The sequence below is a fragment of the Phyllobates terribilis genome, unplaced genomic scaffold (genome assembly GCF_046119375.1).
Source record: "Phyllobates terribilis strain yellow unplaced genomic scaffold, ASM4611937v1 Scaffold_7__3_contigs__length_470593459, whole genome shotgun sequence".
Lineage (NCBI taxonomy): Eukaryota > Metazoa > Chordata > Amphibia > Anura > Dendrobatidae > Phyllobates > Phyllobates terribilis.
The window spans coordinates 155,841,806-155,862,096 of NW_027362767.1; the positions used below are offsets into that span (position 1 = coordinate 155,841,806).

At 50.6% G+C, this 20,291-nt stretch overlaps 2 protein-coding genes across 3 annotated transcripts; one reads left to right on the forward strand and one right to left on the reverse strand.

Annotated features, from left to right (window-relative positions):
- The first annotated feature begins 244 nt into the window (after window positions 1-244).
- On the forward strand, window positions 245-6,397 carry GPATCH4 (G-patch domain containing 4). Of its 2 annotated transcripts, XM_073639491.1 has the most exons (8): window positions 245-373; window positions 2,491-2,593; window positions 2,798-2,871; window positions 3,105-3,197; window positions 3,313-3,420; window positions 3,811-3,926; window positions 4,995-5,045; window positions 5,209-6,397. In XM_073639491.1, exons 2-8 carry the CDS (start codon window positions 2,515-2,517, stop codon window positions 5,921-5,923), a joined length of 1,236 nt encoding a protein of 411 aa, XP_073495592.1. In that variant the 5' UTR covers window positions 245-373; window positions 2,491-2,514; the 3' UTR covers window positions 5,924-6,397. The 2 variants fall into 2 exon arrangements, with proteins under 2 accessions (XP_073495592.1, XP_073495593.1); XM_073639492.1 differs by lacking the exon at window positions 4,995-5,045.
- Window positions 6,395-20,287, reverse strand: NAXE (NAD(P)HX epimerase). Its single transcript, XM_073639493.1, has 6 exons — window positions 20,054-20,287; window positions 19,471-19,579; window positions 19,064-19,174; window positions 7,400-7,513; window positions 7,074-7,221; window positions 6,395-6,746 (listed from the first exon to the last, which is right to left on the reverse strand). The coding sequence occupies exons 1-6, from the start codon at window positions 20,215-20,217 to the stop codon at window positions 6,544-6,546; spliced, it is 849 nt and encodes a 282-aa protein (XP_073495594.1). The 5' UTR covers window positions 20,218-20,287; the 3' UTR covers window positions 6,395-6,543.
- Between the last annotated feature and the right edge of the window lie 4 nt (window positions 20,288-20,291).

Here is a 20,291-nt window from a genome sequence, read left to right on the forward strand (position 1 = left end):
CCATAACAGCGCGTCATCCACAGATCCCCCATAACAGCGTCCGTCACTATGGGAGATGAGGAATCCGCCCTCAACCATACAGGTGTAGCTGGGTCTGACAGGAATCCCTACACAGCACATTGTCCTATCAGACAGGAAGCTCTGCCGCCCCCTAGTTTCTTTTTTGTAGTTGCAGTGTATAGCTGGTGTGCTGACGTCACAATGAGCAGTATACACTGTATACTCAGAGCTGCGGCCTCCCCGCAGTAACTAGAGGCGGAGCTGTGCGTGAGTGACGTCACTTCCGGGAAGATGGCGGCGCCCATGCTACGCTCCACGCCGGCGTCGCTCTGCTGGTGAATGCGCGAATTATCCCAGAACCCCGAGCTGTGAGGTAAGTGCCCGGGGCATGACGTCATACTGCCTGCTGACGTCTTCCATGACCAAATTAGTATTGGTCTGCTGCTGACCCCTTCTCTGTATACATTGTCATTGCTTCTGGCAGCTGACACTTTCCATTTACAAATTACATTATTATTATGGCTACTCCTGCCTGCTGACACTCTCCATGTATGTTATTATTCCTCCTGCCTGCTGATACTCTCCATGTATGTTATTATTGCTCCTGCCTGCTGACACTCTCCATGTATGTTATTATTCCTCCTGCCTGCTGACACTCTCCATGTATGTTATTATTGCTCCTGCCTGCTGACACTCTCCATGTATGTTATTATTCCTCCTGCCTGCTGACACTCTCCATGTATGTTATTATTGCTCCTGCCTGCTGACACTCTCCATGTATGTTATTATTGCTCCTGCCTGCTGACACTCTCCATGTATGTTATTATTCCTCCTGCCTGCTGACACTCTCCATGTATGTTATTATTGCTCCTGCCTGCTGACACTCTCCATGTATGTTATTATTGCTCCTGCCTGCTGACACTCTCCATGTATGTTATTATTCCTCCTGCCTGCTGACACTCTCCATGTATGTTATTATTGCTCCTGCCTGCTGACACTCTCCATGTATGTTATTATTCCTCCTGCCTGCTGACACTCTCCATGTATGTTATTATTCCTCCTGCCTGCTGACACTCTCCATGTATGTTATTATTCCTCCTGCCTGCTGACACTCTCCATGTATGTTATTATTGCTCCTGCCTGCTGACACTCTCCATGTATGTTATTATTGCTCCTGCCTGCTGACACTCTCCATGTATGTTATTATTGCTCCTGCCTGCTGACACTCTCCATGTATGTTATTATTGCTCCTGCCTGCTGACACTCTCCATGTATGTTATTATTCCTCCTGCCTGCTGACACTCTCCATGTATGTTATTATTCCTCCTGCCTGCTGACACTCTCCATGTATGTTATTATTCCTCCTGCCTGCTGACACTCTCCATGTATGTTATTATTCCTCCTGCCTGCTGACACTCTCCATGTATGTTATTATTGCTCCTGCCTGCTGACACTCTCCATGTATGTTATTATTCCTCCTGCCTGCTGACACTCTCCATGTATGTTATTATTGCTCCTGCCTGCTGACACTCTCCATGTATGTTATTATTGCTCCTGCCTGCTGACACTCTCCATGTATGTTATTATTGCTCCTGCCTGCTGACACTCTCCATGTATGTTATTATTGCTCCTGCCTGCTGACACTCTCCATGTATGTTATTATTCCTCCTGCCTGCTGACACTCTCCATGTATGTTATTATTCCTCCTGCCTGCTGACACTCTCCATGTATGTTATTATTGCTCCTGCCTGCTGACACTCTCCATGTATGTTATTATTGCTCCTGCCTGCTGACACTCTCCATGTATGTTATTATTGCTCCTGCCTGCTGACACTCTCCATGTATGTTATTATTCCTCCTGCCTGCTGACACTCTCCATGTATGTTATTATTCCTCCTGCCTGCTGACACTCTCCATCTATGTTATTATTGCTCCTGCCTGCTGACTCTTTCCATGCATATATTATTTCTGCTACTGCCTGCTGACTCTTTCCATGCATGTTAGTATTGCTCCTGCCTGCTGACTCTTTCCATGCATATATTATTTCTGCTCCTGCCTGCTGACTCTTTCCATGCATATATTATTTCTGCTCCTGCCTGCTGACTCTTTCCATGCATGTTAGTATTGCTCCTGCCTGCTGACTCTTTCCATGCATGTTAGTATTGCTCCTGCCTGCTGACTCTTTCCATGCATATATTATTTCTGCTCCTGCCTGCTGACTCTTTCCATGCATATATTATTTCTGCTCCTGCCTGCTGACTCTTTCCATGCATATATTATTTCTGCTACTGCCTGCAGACTGCTTCTATGTACTCATCATATGACTTGTTCTCCTCCTTTGAAGCCTCCCCATAGACCTCTGCAGGTAGAGAGGCTGATGTGTCCTGTACATGCTGGGAGTTGTAGTGTCCCTATAGCGGGAGCCCCAGGTTCTCTCTTCTTGTAGTCGGTTCCTCATTATATAACCCGGGCTTGTACTTCTGTCCTCAGAGGAGCTGCCGGTCCGTATATAACATGGACGCCCCGTCCAATATGAGGAGTGCGGGCCTGAACTTCGCAGAGCGACAGATGCAGCGGCACGGCTGGACGGAAGGTGAGCGATGTAGCAGAGCCGGGCCATGCAGTGGAGCACTGGTCTGTGTGTCCTCCTTGCTTGGTATTTCTACCACAGTCAGTAGAGGGCAGTGTCATTTCTGCATCATAAATTGGTGCAGTGTAATGTGGGGGCTCCTGGGGGTCTCGCCCTTTCCATGTAGAGGTCTATGTGTTTTACCTGCAGTCTTCTGCTTCTCTTCAGGAAAAGGACTTGGGAAACGCGAGGACGGAATTTCCAAAGCCATTAAAGTGAAAGTGAAGTGTGACACCGCCGGGGTAAGGGGCTCATATTCCTGGTTCTGGGGGTCTCCACAAGGACCCTGACAACCATTCCACATAAGCTTTGGACCTTTCTGTTAGAAGGTCCCCATAAACTTTCTTCTCTGACGTCAGGGGGAGCCCAATCTTTGTGCCCTGTTATGCTTCCTAGAAAATTGAGACCCTGATACCCCACACTGCCTGACGTGTTGTATGCGGACCCTCTTGTAACATGACATCTCGCCCTGTAGGTGGGACATAACTCCGCCGAGCAGTTCACCTTCCACTGGTGGGATCATGTGTTCAATAAGACGGCGTCCAGCATCTCGGTGGAGACGGATGAGGTGAGCGCAGGATCTTCTGCTCACACTTTCCTCAACGGCCATGTTTGGGGGAGGGGAACATGCAAGGGGTAACAGCAAGGGCTACGTCACCTCCTCGCTTTCGTTCTGTCTTCAGGACGGTGTTAAGGTGAAGAAGGTCTCAGGAAATGATGGCGCCGTGTCCAGTAAGAAGCCTCGGAAGGCCATGCTCAACAATAACATGCTCTACGGACGCTTCATTAAGGTTCGTTGCCACATCTCAGCGCCCCAAATATAACGAGGAGCTCAGTAAAAGAGTAACAAACTTCTACACACTGTCCGAACCAGCTCACTGATAGATTCTCAGTTCACTCATTCTGCAGCTAGCAATAGACAGAGTAACATGGAGGCTACAGAAGGCAAACGAGGAAACATTTTTAATGAAACCCAATAGCAAAAATAATTTTTTAGCCCCAAATACATGCTTTTAAGTAAGAAAAAACCCAACCCCTTTAAGAAGGCAGCTTTGGATGTGAATGGAGTATGTATATTCTAAACTGAACGAAGTCTCTGCAGAGATGATCTATATGAATATACAATGGTGGAGTTACCCTTTAATGGGCTGAGTCTGTTTTCTGTCCGATTGCATTCGCAGTCAGCCACGCTGATGTCAGGGGGGGAGAAGCCGGTGGAAGAGTCGTCGTCGTCATCTTCATCATCAGAAGGAAGTGAAGATGAGGATTCAAAACTTGATTTGTCATCTGCGACTAAGTAAGTTGTGACCTTTACTAGTCCTGATTTAGGCTATGTGCCCATGCTGCAGAAATGCTCAGGATTTTTTCCTGAGCGTTTCTGCATCTCCCTGGCAGAAAAAACGCATGCGGATTGTACATGCGGATTGTGCATGCGGATTGTACATGCGTTTTCCTGCCAGGGACATGTGGAAGTGAAGCGTTATTCACTGACATTTCCGCATGCGGGTTGACAAGTGCTTTCCAAGCGATTAGCATCACTTGGAAAGTGCTTGTGACAACTAGGTCACACTATATAAATCCATGCAACCGGCATGGATTTATATAGTGTGACCCGAGAGAATGGTTAAAAATAAACTGATACTTACCTTCCGATGGCCCCCGAGACTTGCTGCACTCCTGTGCTGGCTGCCGGCAGATCGCGGTACTGAAAAGACCTGCCGTCACATGACTGTGATGTTGCACAGGTCCTTCAGTCCTGCGCGATCTGTCAGCAAGCGAAGAGAAGGAGTCCGGGGGCCGTCGGAAGGTGAATATAATCTTTATTTTATTCTTTTTTTACAGCTTTTAATGGTACCTGGGTCCGGAGGAGAGTCTCCTGTCCTCCACACCCGGGTAACATCCGCACATTAGAACGCGCCAATTATGCAAGTACAGATGCAGTCTTGCCGAATTGGCGCGTTCTACTGCAAGTCAATGGCGGCAAAAATGCAGCACTACCAATTATTTTGCGGAAGTGCTGCGTTTTTGCCGCCATTGACTTGCATTAGAATGCGCCAATTATACACACACAGTAGATAACACAGGATCCACCATTCACAATAGGCGGTCACAGCTCACCTCCTCCCCCTCCTGTACAATGACTGATAACACCTCTATATATTGTAGATAAAGGATCCACCATTCACAATAGGTGATATCACAGCGCTCCTCCTCCTCCTGTACAATGACTGCACCCATCTTCTGCCCACAAGAGGATCACATTTCCCTCGGGATCAATAAAGTGGATCGTATCGATGGGGCTCCAGATAATGTGATTTCCACCAAATCCTACACTGTGTTCACCAGTATATGTTTGTTCACGTAGGTTGTCTGATGAGGACCTCGTGAAGATCTGCGGTGGTCGGACGGCGCACAAGTAGGTCCAGTGAAGTTCTTGTATCAGCGAGAAGGGGACCTGTAAAGTTTAGGTGGCATTTCTAGTGATGGCAGTAGACATGATAGATGGTTGAGTCTTGGTGGTTAAGTTTGCGGCGTTTTCTTTGCCCACTTTAGTAAAGTTTTGCTTCATGTCTCCACAGAGGGGCGAGACACGGACTGACCATGAGCGCCAAACTCTTTAGAATTGAAGAGCAGGAAAAAGAGTTTATGGAAAAGTATGGGAAGAAGGAAACTAAGGTGCAACTGTCCAAGTCTGGAGTAAAGTCGATGGACTGTGAGGACGAGAAGAAGGACAAATGGAGGGAAGGAAAGTTCGATGACGGAGAACAGGACAATCTCTCTGAAATATTTAGTAAGAAGAAGAAAAAGAAGCAAAGTAAGGAAACCTGTGAAGAGGCGCCCAACAGTCATGCTCATGTTCCTTGTATGGAGGACGATACAAGGACCTCGAAGAAGAGAGTAGGGCTGGTCGAAGAAGCAGAGGTCATCAGTGACAACAAAAATGATCATCAAAGACTGAAGAAGAAAAAGAAAACAGCCAAGAGTGAAGAGTCCATAAGCAATGGTCACTCATATGACGAAGAAATGGGACATAAATTTATAGAAGATAAGGCAAGAAAGTCCAAGAAAAAGAAGAGAACAGAAGACCACGAAGAGTTGGTCAAGGCTAAAGAGAAGCCATCAAGAAAATCAAAAAATAAGAAATGGAAAGTGGATGATGAGGGCAGGGAAGAACATGATCTGAATGCGGGAGAAAGAAGATCAAGGCTGGAAAAGAAGAAACTGGTAGATAAGGAAGACCATGAAGAACACACCAGAGCCAAGAAGAAGAAGAAGTCAAAACACAAGGACTGAGCAGTGTCCGGGAGCTGGAGATGACGATGTGCCACGTTTTTGTGGTATTATTGGGAATTAATTTTTTATCGGTCCTCAAGTGGTCGGATCTTTGTTGTCCACCACCGGAGCCTCAAATCTTGATTTCTAGTGTTTGAGAAGTAAAATCTTTGATTGAAGCTGTAGAGGCCAGAAGGTGTTCTGCTACAAAAGACGTGTTAGAGCGGGACATAATTACGTCCTGAGGGATATTTTTAACAAGTGAGGAAAAAAAAATAAAATCATGCAGTAAAATCGGGAGTGACCTCCATCATGTAGTGGGAGCGTCTCATGGGTACAGAACTTTGGGATGCGTTTGTCTTGTACGTGCCTTCTACTATCTGATGAGCAAAGGATAAGCGGCTACATGTCAGCAGGAGGATCAGAAAGTCGTTGGTGGGCGTACTGCACAATTAGGAACGCTTTTTTTAATAAATACACATCTTCATAAACTAATTTATTTAAGTATTTATTGTTTCTCTACAAAGTGCTCAGGTTCAATTCTAATGAAAGTCCTGATGGAAGTGAAGCTCCGTGATGGTCCGCTGCTCTCTGTGAGGCTCCAGGTGTCTCTGGGGTAGAGCTGTCGTTCTGCTGCGTCTTCAGAGCAGTCTGCGGACACAGTCTGTATCGGGGTAGTCCGGGAGGCTGAGGTTGTACTTCTTCTGTAAGGCCACGGGGACAAAGCGCCCGCCCAGGTAGTGGTAGCGCCCGGAGAAGTGAACGGCCGACTGCTTGGGGGCCGTCAAGGAGATGAGCATGTCTGGCTGCAAGCCGTCGGGATTTCCTTTCTCCACGTCCCACCCTAAAAATGAACATCAAAAATTATATATACACATTACTGATCCTGATTACATCCTGTATTATACTCCAGAGCTGCACTCACTATTCTGCAGGTCGCGCAAAAAACATCTTCAGAGGATGCTGGTTTTCAGCGCTGCATTTATAGACAGCACTTTACCTTAATGTAAATTAGCAGAATGAGTCCTGTTCAGACACTGAATAAGCAGAGGCACCTTGAATATTCCAGCTCTGCAGCTGGTAGAACTGTGAATACAGCTCTGGAATATAGTCCATTTTACAGAGGTTTGGTGTGGATTTAGTATAATGCACGAGGGTGTGGTGGCCTTACCTGATGGGATGTCGACACTGGCGATGGGGATAGTGATTCGCCTCAGGGTATTCAGGATGCTGCCAAAGGGTTCCCGCACTGCGCCCTTAAAGCTGAATCCAAAAATGGCATCAATGACCAAGTTATAGGCTACATCGATGACTTCGGCCTGGAGGAAAATAACACGAGAGAATTTCCAGCACAAAAAATCCCACAATAAATACAATGGCCCCAAAGAAAATATCATCCCCTCCCCCATGTGCATTGGGAGGGAGGGAGGAGCAAAAGTACGGGGAGACGCTCCTCCCAGATGGCGATCTATTATATGGCTATTAAAAAAACGTTACCTCTTCTGGAAACTCCGACAGAAAGGGGATGTCCATTTTTTGACATTGTGTGGTTAAATTCTCAAACAGGGCCTTGTTTGGACGCTTTGGGTAATATACGGCCGGTAAATAGCCCTGCAGAGAGAGAGGAGGAATATGTGAGCTCTGTATGTACAATAGTGAGTGCAGCTCTGGAGTAGTAATTCAATACATGTACACATTGTGCACCAGCAGAATAGTGAGTGCAGCTCTGGGGTATAATACAGGATGTAACTCGGGATCAGTACAGGATCAGTAATGTAATGTATGTACACAGTGACTGCACCAGCAGAATAGTGAGTGCAGCTCTGTAGTATAATACGGGATGTAACTCAGGATCAGTACAGGATCAGTAATGTAATGTATGTACACAGTGACTGCACCAGCAGAATAGTGAGTGCAGCTCTGGGGTATAATACAGGATGTAACTCGGGATCAGTACAGGATCAGTAATGTAATGTATGTACACAGTGACTGCACCAGCAGAATAGTGAGTGCAGCTTTGGAGTATAATACAGGATGTAACTCAGGATCAGTAATGTAATGTATGTACACAGTGACTGCACCAGCAGAATAGTGAGTGCAGCTCTGGAGTATAATACAGGATGTAACTCAGGATCAGTAATGTAATGTATGTACACATTGACTACACCAGCAGAATAGTGAGTGCAGCTCTGGAGTATAATACAGGAGGTAACTCAGGATCAGTAATGTAATGTATGTACACAGTGACAGCACCAGCAGAATAGTGAGCGCAGCTCTGGAGTGTAATATACTTCTCTGATATGCTCTGCTTCCCTGATTCAACTTACTGGTACAATTCTCCGCTTGATATTTCTGCTTTATCTGTCCCATTCCATTCAATACTCACATATGTCTGTCCTTTCCCCACTTTAGAGTTTATCTGATGTGTAGAGGTGCTGAACTGCAGAGCCTAGAGTCCTAGCTCTGTCTTTGATCACCCAGCCATCTCCTGGTGAGATGAGCAGCTGCTAATTTAGCCACAAGCAGCTCCCACAATGCCCCTCACCTGATGGTTTAGTGTGCACTATATATTTAGAAGCTCCTTAAGGGGTGTATGCGTGTGAGGTTGTGCACGCGTCTACTTGTGCAAAGTGGCTTCAGAGATAAGTGGCAGTTATTTCAGAAGCCGTTAGTCAGGGCAGGAGTCAGGTAACCAACACTTTAACCGCTTACTCTCTAACTATGTTTTTGTTTGCGTTCACCTTTTCCCCTATAGTCCTCCACTTTCTACTAACCCCCTTAATCTCTACACCTAGTAAGGAACTGTTAATCTCTCCCTCCATCCTCCCCATTCATCTGACCTCCTCCTCAGAATTATTCCTCAACATTCAATCCTGGATCTCCAAACGCAGACAGCCACCTCATGCTCTCTCCTGCTCCCACCTGCTAACACTTTCTCTGCTCCTCCTCACTGCTGGAGATATCTCTCCAAATCCTGGTCCTCCTCGCCACATCCCCACAGTTACTTCTACCTCCTATCCACGACCTTCCACAAACTGTCGCAACCCTTCTAACCTCATACCCATCCACCTAATCCCCACTTCCTCAGTTGCACTAACAGGAGCTCTATGGAACGCTCTCTCCGTCTGCAACAAACTTTCCTACATCCACGACCTTTTCATTACTAACTTTCCTTCCTCGCCATTACTGAAATCTTGCTCACCCCCTCTGACACAGCCTCCCCAGCCGCACTTTTGTATGGCTGATTCCACCTTTCCCACACCCCCCGCCCCAATGGCAAACATGGTGGAGGAATAGGTTTTCTCCTGTCAGATACCTGCGCCTTCACCCAAATCCCACTGCCACCCTCCGTTACACTCCCCTCTTTTGAGGTGCACTGTGTGCGCATCTACTCCCCCTCCAACTGGCCGTCATTTTCTGACCCCCAGGGCCAGCCACCACTTTCTTCGACCACTTCACCACCAGGCTGCTTCACTTCCTTTCCGCTGACATCCCCACTATCATAATGGGTGACTTCAACATCCCCAATGACACTTCCCACTCATCTCTCTCTAAGCTCCTATCCCTCACTTCCTCCTTCGGCCTTGCTCAATGGTCTTCTGCAGAGACTTGCGAAGATGGCCACAGACTGGACCTAATCTTCACCCACCTCTGTTACCTATCTAACCTCTCTAACTCTCCTCTCCCTCTCTCTGACCACAACCTACTTATATTCTCTGCCCTCTCCTTTCCAGGTCCACAATCCCTATTCCACAAACTTACCCTCGCAGAAACCTCAAACACCTCGACCTCCACTCACTCTCTGGATCCCCCCTCCCTCTTACAAACATAAATTCCTTACACGATGCAGATGTTGCTGCCGCTTTATATAATACCACAACAGTCGCAGCTCTCACACATACCAAAGCTTGCACAATCAACAGGCAACCCTGGCACACCAACCTTAGTAAAGAACTGCGACGGGCCTTCAGAGTTGCCGAGCGAAGATGGAAAAGGTCCCACTCCATCGAGCACTTCATCGCATTCAAACAATCCCTCACTATTTACAAGTCCACACTTACTGCAGCAAAACAAACCTACTTCTCACCTCTCATATCCTCCCTGTCTCACAACCCTAAACAGCTATTCAACACTTTCAATTCTCTCCTTCGTCCCCCAGCGCCTCCTCCCTCTCATCTCAGCCGAAGACTTTGCCTCATTCTTCAAGCACAAGATTGACACCATCAGACAAAGCTTTTGCCTATAGTCCCCACAGCCCCTCCTATCTACTCCACCTTCCTCCTCCAAACCCCACTTCTCCACCATTACAGAAGGTCAAGTCTCCTCTTTACTCTCCAAATCACATCTCACCACCTGCGAACTTGACCCAATCCCATCCCACCTCATACCTAACCTTACCAGAGTAACCCACCTCTTCAACCTGTCACTAACAACCGATGTCTTCCCCTCATGTTTCAAACATGCCTCAATCACACCCATCCTCAAAAATCCCTCCTTTGACCCATCCTCTCTGACTAGCAATTGCCCCATTTCACTTCTCCCTGTAGCGTCGGCGTCCCTGCCTCCTGCTAGGCAGGGACACTGTTCCTCTCACCTCTCCGCTCCGTGCCCGGCGTCTTCCTCCCACTCTGCTAGCAGCTATCGCTCCTTCCCGGCCACAGTGCTTAGGGCGCGCGCGCGCTCCCCCTCTCTTAAAGGGGCCGCGCGCGCCGTCCTAAGGAGTCCCCGGCCAATGGCCGGAGGACTTCACCATATATAAGGCACCTCCTCCAAAATGGAGGTGCCCGAGCAATGTTGTAGCACAGTTCATCACTCTGCTTCAGCCCTCAGGTCCCGTTTCCAGTTACCTGCCAGTTTCCTGTCTGATACCTGCCTGTCTCGTGTCAACCTGCTTCTATTCCTGCAGTCCGACAGTCTGCCTACCAGCCCTGCCAGTCTGTCTATGGATCCGTCTGCCCGCTCACCTGGGAGCGCACATCTGCTGCCTGCCTGCTAGCCTACCTGGAGGCTCCGCCGTCACGTGCTGTGACCACCAGCCTGTCCAGAGACTCTTGCCCGCTCACCTGGGAGCGCACATCTGCTACCTGTCGGCTAGCCTACCTGGAGGCTCCGCCGTCACGTGCTGTGACCACCAGCCTGTCCAGAGACTCTTGCCCGCTCATCTGGGAGCGCACATCTGCTACCTGTCTGCTAGCCTACCTGGAGGCTCCGCCGTCACGTGCTGTGACCACCAGCCTGTCCAGAGACTCTTGCCCGCTCACCTGGGAGCGCTCATCTGCTACCTGCAGGCTCCGCCGTCACGTGCTGTGACCACCAGCCTGTCCAGAGACTCTTGCCCGCTCACCTGGGAGCGCTCACCTGCTACCTGTCTGCTAGCCTACCTGGAGGCCCCACCGTCACGTGCTGTGACCACCTGCCTGTCCAGTGACTCTTGCCCGCTCACCTGGGAGCGCTCATCTGCTACCTGCCTGTTAGCCTACCTGGAGGCCCTGCCGTCACGTGCTGTGACCACCTGCCTGGCCAGAGACTCTTGCCCGCTCACCTGGGAGCATCCACCTGCTACCAGCCTGCTTGCCTCCCTGGAGGCTCTGCCGTCACTTGCCGTGATCACCCGCCTGTCAAGAGACTGTCCCGGTCATTTGCCGTGACCACCTGCCCGTTTACCCAGAGACTGTCCCGGTCATTTGCCGTGACCACCTGCCCGTTTACCCAGAGACTGTCCCGGTCACTTGCCGTGACCACCTACCTGTTTACCCAGAGACTGTCCCGGTCACTTGCCGTGACCACCTGCCCGTTTACCCAGAGACTGTCCCTGTCACTTGCTGTGACTACCTGCCCGTCTTCCCTGGGCGCCACCCACTTCCTTACAAGGGCCGCCCCCTTGTATAGTTGCTCAGAGGTTCCACCTCCCAGACCCGTTACAGTTTGCTCGGGCCATGGAACCCGGTGGCACCCAAGCTCCCTCGCTCTCGGACCCATGTCATGAACTGTCCCGTCAGAGGTCCCAACAGGAGTCCATCCTGGGTCACCTGCGGAATGACAATTCTCGCCTGGACACTCTGACTGCTCCACCAGCAACCACCGCTAGCGTCATGACTCGCAACCCGGCAGCGCCGCTGCCCACCAATACCATGGTATCCTGCCCCGGACCCCGGCTTTCTGCACCTCCTCGCTTCGGAGGCGACCCCGCTCAAGCTCGGGGCTTCATAAACCAGTGCACCCTGCACTTTGAACTCCTGTCCCACCAGTTTATCTCCGACCGGGCCAAAGTTGCCTTCATCATGTCTCATCTCACGGGGGAGGCACTGGCTTGGCTAAATCCTCTATGGGAGAGAGGAGACCTCCTGGTGTCCGACCTGCCAGCCTTTCTCACGGCTTTCCGGAAAGTCTTCGACGAACCCGGACGGAAGACCTCATCCGCATCGTCTCTGCTACGCCTCCGTCAAGGAGATCTCACCGTGGGCCAATATGCCATACGGTTCCGTACCCTTGCTTCGGAGCTGGCCTGGGATAACGATGCTCTGGTGTCTGTCTTCTGGGAGGGTCTGTCCGGCCGTATTAAAGATGAACTCGCCGGTCGGGACATTCCTACCACTCTCGACGACTTGATAACACTTGCCACCCGGATTGACATCCGGTTCCAGGAGCGCGCCAAAGAGATCACCCGTGAGAGGAGGTTTCCACGTCTAGCCCCTACTTTCCAGAAACCAGTCACTCCCTCCGTTACTCCCCAGGCACACTCACCTGAGCCTATGAAGGTCGACCAGACCAAGATGGTCAAAACCCGTCAAGACTCACGCCGTGCCGAGGGGAGCTGCTTCTACTGTGGCAGTAAGGAGCACCGGATCCGTTCCTGCCCTGAGAGATCGGGAAACGCCTGTGTCTAGGGTCGCTCAGAGAGGTCGCCCTAGACAAAAGTAAACCCTCTCCATCCCTGATGCTGTCAGTCTCTATCACCTGCGGAGAGAACCGCTATTTCGAACTGGCTCAACTTGACTCAGGAGCTGCTAGTAATCTCATCTCTCAATCCCTGGTAGAGAGGTACCGCATTCCTACCAAACCTCTGGCCGTACCTTTATCTGTCGCCGCCGTGGATGGGGACCTCTTACCACATCCCATCCAACTCATCACAGAATCCATAACTCTGCAGGTGGGAATGCTGCATTCTGAGAGCATCTCCTTTCATGTTCTACCTGGACTCTCTCACGCACTCTTGCTGGGTCTACCTTGGCTCCAGAAACATGCACCCGTGCTAGACTGGCAGACCGGAGAGGTCCTTCGCTGGGGACAGGACTGCCATAAGACTTGTCTAGTTCCCGTTCATCCTGCTCGTCCTTCTCCTACCCCAGTCAATCTACCCGGTCTACCGGTTCCCTATTGGTCTTATGCGGATGTCTTCAATAAAAAAGAAGCAGAGACATTACCCCCTCATAGACCATATGACTGTCCAATCGACCTGATACCCGGCTCTACTCCTCCCCGTGGGCGTATCTACCCTCTGTCTGCAGCAGAGACCCGGTCCATGTCTGAATATATTGAGAAGAATCTGGCCCGGGGATTTATCCGGAAATCTACCTTCCCGGCGGGAGCAGGCTTCTTCTTCGTCAAAAAGAAGGACGGCTCACTCCGTCCATGTATAGATTATAGAGGCCTTAACCAGATTACAGTGAAGAATAAATACCCCCTCCCGCTCATTCCTGAATTATTTGACCGCCTGAGGGGGGCTAGAATCTTCACCAAACTGGACCTCCGTGGGGCGTATAATCTGGTTCGTATCCGTCAGGGGGATGAATGGAAGACGGCATTCAACACCCGGGACGGCCACTATGAATATCTGGTAATGCCCTTTGGTCTCTGTAACGCTCCCGCCGTCTTTCAAGAGTTGGTCAATGACATCTTCCGGGACCTTCTCTACTCCTGCGTAGTGGTGTACCTGGACGACATCTTGGTCTTCTCTCCGGATCTCCAGACTCACCGGAGGGATGTTCGTCAGGTCCTGCTCAGGCTCAGGCAGAACCACCTCTACGCTAAATATGAGAAGTGCCTCTTTGAGCAGACCTCGCTTCTGTTTTTGGGCTACATAATTTCTCAGAGCGGCCTACGAATGGATCCTGGGAAACTGTCTGCCATCGAGAAGTGGCCTCGACCAGAGGGGTTGAAGGCTATTCAGCGGTTCCTGGGCTTTGCCAACTATTACCGCCTCTTTATACCGCACTTCTCTTCCCGGACTGCCCCAATTTCCGCGCTCACCCGTAAGGGCACTAATCCCAGAGAATGGCCGCCCGCAGCAGAGGAGGCCTTCCTTTCCTTAAAACAGGCTTTCTCTTCCGCCCCGGTGCTGCATCGCCCGGACGGCAACAAGCAGTTCTTCCTGGAAGTTGACGCCTCCTCCTCTGGAGCCGGAGCGGTACTTACCCAAAAATCGTCTTCCGGGAGAATGGTAACTTGCGGCTTCTTCTCCAAACTCTTCTCCTCTTCTGAGCGCAACAATTCCATTGGAGACCGAGAGTTATTGGCCATTAAGCTGGCTTTGGAGGAGTGGCGTTACCTGCTCGAGGGGGCTCTTCACCCGGTAATAATTTACACTGACCACAAGAACTGGGCTTACCTCCAGAGTGCCCAGAGACGCAACCCGCGCCAAGCCCGGTGGTCCTTGTTTTTTGCTCGCTTTGATTTTGTTCTTCATTTTCGCCCGGCTGACAAAAACATCAAAGCGGACGCCTTGTCCCGATCCTTCCTGGTGTCTGATCTAGAGGAGGAACCTAAACATATCATCAATCCCGCCAGAGTAATGCAGGTGGCTCCCGTGAGTCTAAATCGTCTCCCTCCCGGTAAGACGTTCGTCACTGTACCTGATCGGGAGAGGATCCTACACTGGGGTCACTCGTCTAAACTAGCTGGCCACGCCGGTCAGAAAAAGACCCTCCAGCTTATTACCCGGCACTACTGGTGGCCTACCCTGCACAAGGACGTAATAGACTTTGTTTCTGCCTGTGTGTCCTGCGCCCGCAACAAGGTTCCGAGACACCTGCCAGCCGGTCGCCTCCTTCCTCTTCCAGTACCTGCTGCCCCGTGGCAGCATATAGCTATGGACTTTATAACGGATCTCCCTGTCTCTGCCGGCTGTACAGTCATTTGGGTGGTCGCTGACCGCTTTTCCAAAATGGCCCATTTCATTCCCCTGCCAGGCCTCCCGTCTGCACCCGAGCTGGCTAAAGACTTTATCCGCCACATCTTCCGTCTTCATGGCCTGCCTCTCCACATCGTGTCGGATCGTGGGGTTCAGTTCACCTCTCGCTTCTGGAGAGCCACATGTAAACTGCTAGACGTCACCCTGGACTTCTCCGCTTACCATCCACAGTCCAATGGTCAAGTGGAGCGGATCAATCAGAACCTGACTAGTTACCTCCGGCACTTCGTTAATGCCCACCATTCAGACTGGGTGGATCTCCTGCCATGGGCCGAATTCTCTTACAACAATCACGAGAGCGAATCTTCCTCCAAATCCCCGTTTTTTGTAGTCTTCGGTCAGCATCCTCGGATCCCATTTCCCGTCTCCACCTCGGTGGATAATCCGGCTGCGGAATCTCTCGTTAGCGAATTTTCCTCCATTTGGGAGAGTACCCGATCCGCACTCCTTCAGTCGTCCGAGCGGATGAAAAAACACGCTGACAAAAAACGCCTGGATCCTCCACAATTCCGTCCTGGAGATAAAGTCTGGCTCTCGTCCAAGTATGTCCGGCTCAAGGTTCCTTCCTACAAGTTAGGGCCTCGGTTCATCGGCCCACTGGAGGTTATCAAACAGATCAACCCGGTGGCCTATAAATTGAAACTCCCGGCCAACCTGCGGATCCCTAACTCCTTCCATGTATCTCTCCTCAAACCCGTGGTACTTAACTCTTTTTCCAAGTCTACAGGTACGCCTCCTGCTCCGGTTTCTGCTGAAGACGAGTTTGAGGTAGAGAACATTCTGGCCACCAAAAGGGTAAGAGGAAAGACTTTTTTTCTGGTAGATTGGAAGGGGTTTGGTCCTGAGGAGAGAACGTGGGAGCCCCGGGAGAACATCCATGCCCCTCTCATCCTTGCTAAATTCTTGTCTGGCCTAAAAAAGGGGGGCCTAAAGGGGGGGGGTACTGTAGCGTCGGCGTCCCTGCCTCCTGCTAGGCAGGGACGCTGTTCCCCTCACCTCTCCGCTCCGTGCCCGGCGTCTTCCTCCCGCTCTGCTAGCAGCGCGCGCTCCTTCCCGGCCACAGTGCTTAGGGCGCGCGTGCTCCCCCTCTCTTAAAGGGGCCGCGCGCGCCGTCCTAAGGAGTCCCCGGCCAATGGCCGGAGGACTTCACCATATATAAGGCACCTCCTCCAAAATGGAGGTGCCCGAGCAATGTTGTAGCACAGTTCATCACTCTGCTTCAGCCCTCAGGTCCCGTTTCCAGTTACCTGCCAGTTTCCTGTCTGATACCTGCCTGTCTCGTGTCAACCTGCTTCTATTCCTGCGGTCCGACAGTCTGCCTACCAGCCCTGCCAGTCTGTCTATGGATCCGTCTGCCCGCTCACCTGGGAGCGCACATCTGCTGCCTGCCTGCTAGCCTACCTGGAGGCTCCGCCGTTACGTACTGTGACCACCAGCCTGTCCAGAGACTCTTGCCCGCTCACCTGGGATCGTCCACCTGCTACCAGCCTGCTTGCCTCCCTGGAGGCTCTGCCGTCACTTGCCGTGATCACCCGCCTGTCAAGAGACTGTCCCGGTCATTTGCCGTGACCACCTGCCCGTTTACCCAGAGACTGTCCCGGTCACTTGCCGTGACCACCTACCCGTTTACCCAGAGACTGTCCCGGTCACTTGCCGTGACCACCTGCCCGTTTACCCAGAGACTGTCCCTGTCACTTGCTGTGACTACCTGCCCGTTTTCCCTGGGCGCCACCCGCTTCCTTACAAGGGCCGCCCCCTTGTATAGTTGCTCAGAGGTTCCGCCTCCCAGACCCGTTACACTCCCCTATGCCTCAAATCTACTAGAACAACATGTCCACCTTGAACTGTCCTCCCACCTCTCCTCCTGCTCTCTCTTCGACCGCCTACAATCTGGCTTCCGACCGCACCACTCCACTGAAACTGCCCTGACTAAAGTCACCAACGACCTACTAACCGCCAAATCCAAGCGACACTACTCTGTCCTCCTCCTCCTAGACCATTCCCTCTTACTACAGACTCTCTCATCTATCGGCATCACAGACTTGGCCCTATCCTGGATCTCCTCATACCTAACAGACAGGACATTCAGCATCTCCCACTCACGCACCACCTCCTCATCTCGCCCCCTATCTGTCAGTGTCCCCCAAGGTTCAGTTCTAGGACCTCTACTCCTCTCCATCTACACCTTAGGCCTGGGACAGCTCATAGAGTCTCACGGCTTTCAGTATCACCTCTATGCTGAGGACACACAGATCTACCTCTCTGGACCCGATATCTCCTCCCTACTAACCAAAATCCCACAATGTCTGTCCGCCATCTCATCCTTCTTCTCTGCTAGATTTCTTAAACTTAACATGGATAGAACAGAGTTCATCATCTTTCCACCATCTCACTCGTATTCCCCATCTGACCTATCCATCAACGTCAATGGCTGTTCACTCTCCCCAGTCTCACAAGCTCGCTGCTTCGGGGTAACCCTGGAGTCTTGATCTGTCCTTTAAACCACATATCCAAGCCCTTTCCACTTCCTGCCGACTCCAACTCAAAAATATCTCCCAGATCCGCACATTCCTCAGCCATGAATCTGCAAAAACACTAGTGCACGCCCTCATCATCTCCCACCTCGACTACTGCAACCTCCTGCTCTGTGGCCTCCCTTCCAACACTCTCGCACCCCTCCAATCTATCCTAAACTCTGCTGCTCGACTAACCTGTCCCCCCGCTATTCCCCGGCCTCTCCTCTCTGTCAATCCCTTCACTGGCTCCCCATTGCCCAGAGACTCCAGTTCAAAACCCTAACCATGGCATACAAAGCCATCCACAACCTGTCTCCTCCATATATCTGTGACCTAGTCTCCCGGTACATACCTGCACGCAACCTCCGATCCTCACAAGATCTCCTTCTCTACTCCCCTCTCATCTCCTCTTCCCACAATCGCATACAAGATTTCTCCCGCGCTTCCCCCTACTCTGGAACTCTCTACCCCAACACATCAGACTCTCGCCTACCATGGAAACCTTCAAAAGAAACCTGAAGACCTACCTCTTTCGACAAGCCTACAACCTGCAGTAACCACCGCTCCACCACATTACTGCATGACCTCCTCTACCCCCACCTAATGTATCCTCACCCATCCCTTGTAGACTGTGAGCCCTCACGGGCAGGGTTCTCACCTCTCCTGTACCAGTCGCTGACTCGTTTTGTTAAGATTATGTAAATGTTTTTACTATGTATATCCCTATCACATGTAAAGCGCCATGGAATAAATGGCGCTATAATAATAAATAATATAGGTTGTAACTCAGGATCAGTAATGTAATGTATGTATACAGTGACTGCACAAACAGAATAGTGAGTGCAGCTCTGGAGCATAATACAGGATGTAACGCAGGATCAGTACAGGATCAGTAATGTATGTACACAGTGACTCCACCAGCAGAATAGTGAGTGCAGCTCTGGAGTATAATACAGGATGTAACTCAGGATCAGTAATGTATGTACACAGTGAGTGCACCAGCAGAATAGTGAGTGCAGCTCTGGAGGATCATACTGGATAATGAAGCCTGACAGTAGGATTATTCTGACATATGGCGGTATTTTCTGTACTGATTTCTCTCTTGCGGTCTCACAGAACATTTCTTCTGTTGCAGTGGCCTTTTAACTAGTCGGCACACTGTAATATTCACCCTAGTCTATCTTTCTCCACGACGCGGTGCCGCTTCTCGCTCGCTGTTATTTTCTCGGGGGCGGCTGCTCTTAATGTGATGTGTCCTTGAAAAGCAGCAAACTTTTACCACAACGTCTTACATTCGCTGCGAGCGCGGATGGTGGGAGTGATGGATTATCATCTTACTTGAGAGAACAGGGTCACGGGGGTAACTTGTTTTTTTTTGTCTGAGGGACCATCAATCATTACAGGACTGATCTGCCTGCTGAGATCCTTAAAGGAGAAGTATAGTCTAAAACTTACAAAGAGCTTCAGGTGCCGGGCGCACACCAGTCCGTCACCTCCATTGTTCCCGGGGCCACAGATAACCAGCACGGTGGGCAGACCGGACGTGAAGGTGCTCACTGGGTAAGCCTGCAATACCAAACAAATGCATCGCATAACAGCCTGACAGCAAGCGGAGGTCCTGAAAGTGGCCAAGCCCCATCCATACGAAACACCCGGTGACATCATAAACTACATATCACAGGAACAGCCGCGCTGCAGGTTCCTCGTTACATATCGGTTCCCGTTTTGTGTACACAGCTCCTGTTCAGACCGGTGTGGCCTTAACCAATTAATACAGACCTAAAATGGGTGTATTTGTAGTTGGTAACCATAGAGACAAGTCTATTGTCGCTGTATGACCCCGGCACAGACGTCTCCCCCACCTTGGCAATGGCGGTGGCACAGCTGAGTCCGGCCAGCTCCATCAGCTGATCCACACTGAACTTGTACTCGTTAAAGAGCTCCTCGTCCACCGCCTGCGCCTCCGCCTGACTAAGAGATGGGAAAACAAGCATCAATGGGGTAACGGAAACCTATGGGTAAGAGCGTCTGGAATAACTGCAATTCCTATTCATTTCAATGGCACAGAAAATTGGGGGTCCTACTTCGAGGGTCACATCCGCTATATATAAATAACACTGTCTTCATCTATAATGTGTCTCTGAATCCAGCCGCCATGAAAATAATCAGAAAACATTGCTTTTTATTGATAGAAATGAGTCTGATTTGCTTATTTAGGGGAAACCAGTCTGACACCAGTCTAAAATTTAGCGCAGGCAATTAGCAGGAGGTGTTTCCCACAACAGCCAATCAGATCACGCGTATTATCCTCTAACCTGATAGAGGGAATTGAAAGCTGAAACGTGATTGGTTGCTAAGTGCAACCCTTCCAGCATCGAGATTGTACCACTAGGAGCCGTCATTAGGGGGAGCATAGAACAAATAAAAAAGCCTTTCCGCCCTCACCTGAGGTATTTGAGCCCCCCCTCCATTACAGCACTGGCTCGGTACTGCCTGCACTGAACTCTCCCGTCTCCCACTGTCCGCAGACAGGTATCCGCCCTCACTGCCAGGCGAGCAGTACCCCCAACCAGGAGGCCGAGGCCGAACAGTGCCCGGATTCCGTACATCCGACACTAACCACGCCCCTTCAGCTCCAGCGATAGCTTTTTCCGGGTTTGTCTAGAGCGCAGGCGCAATACAT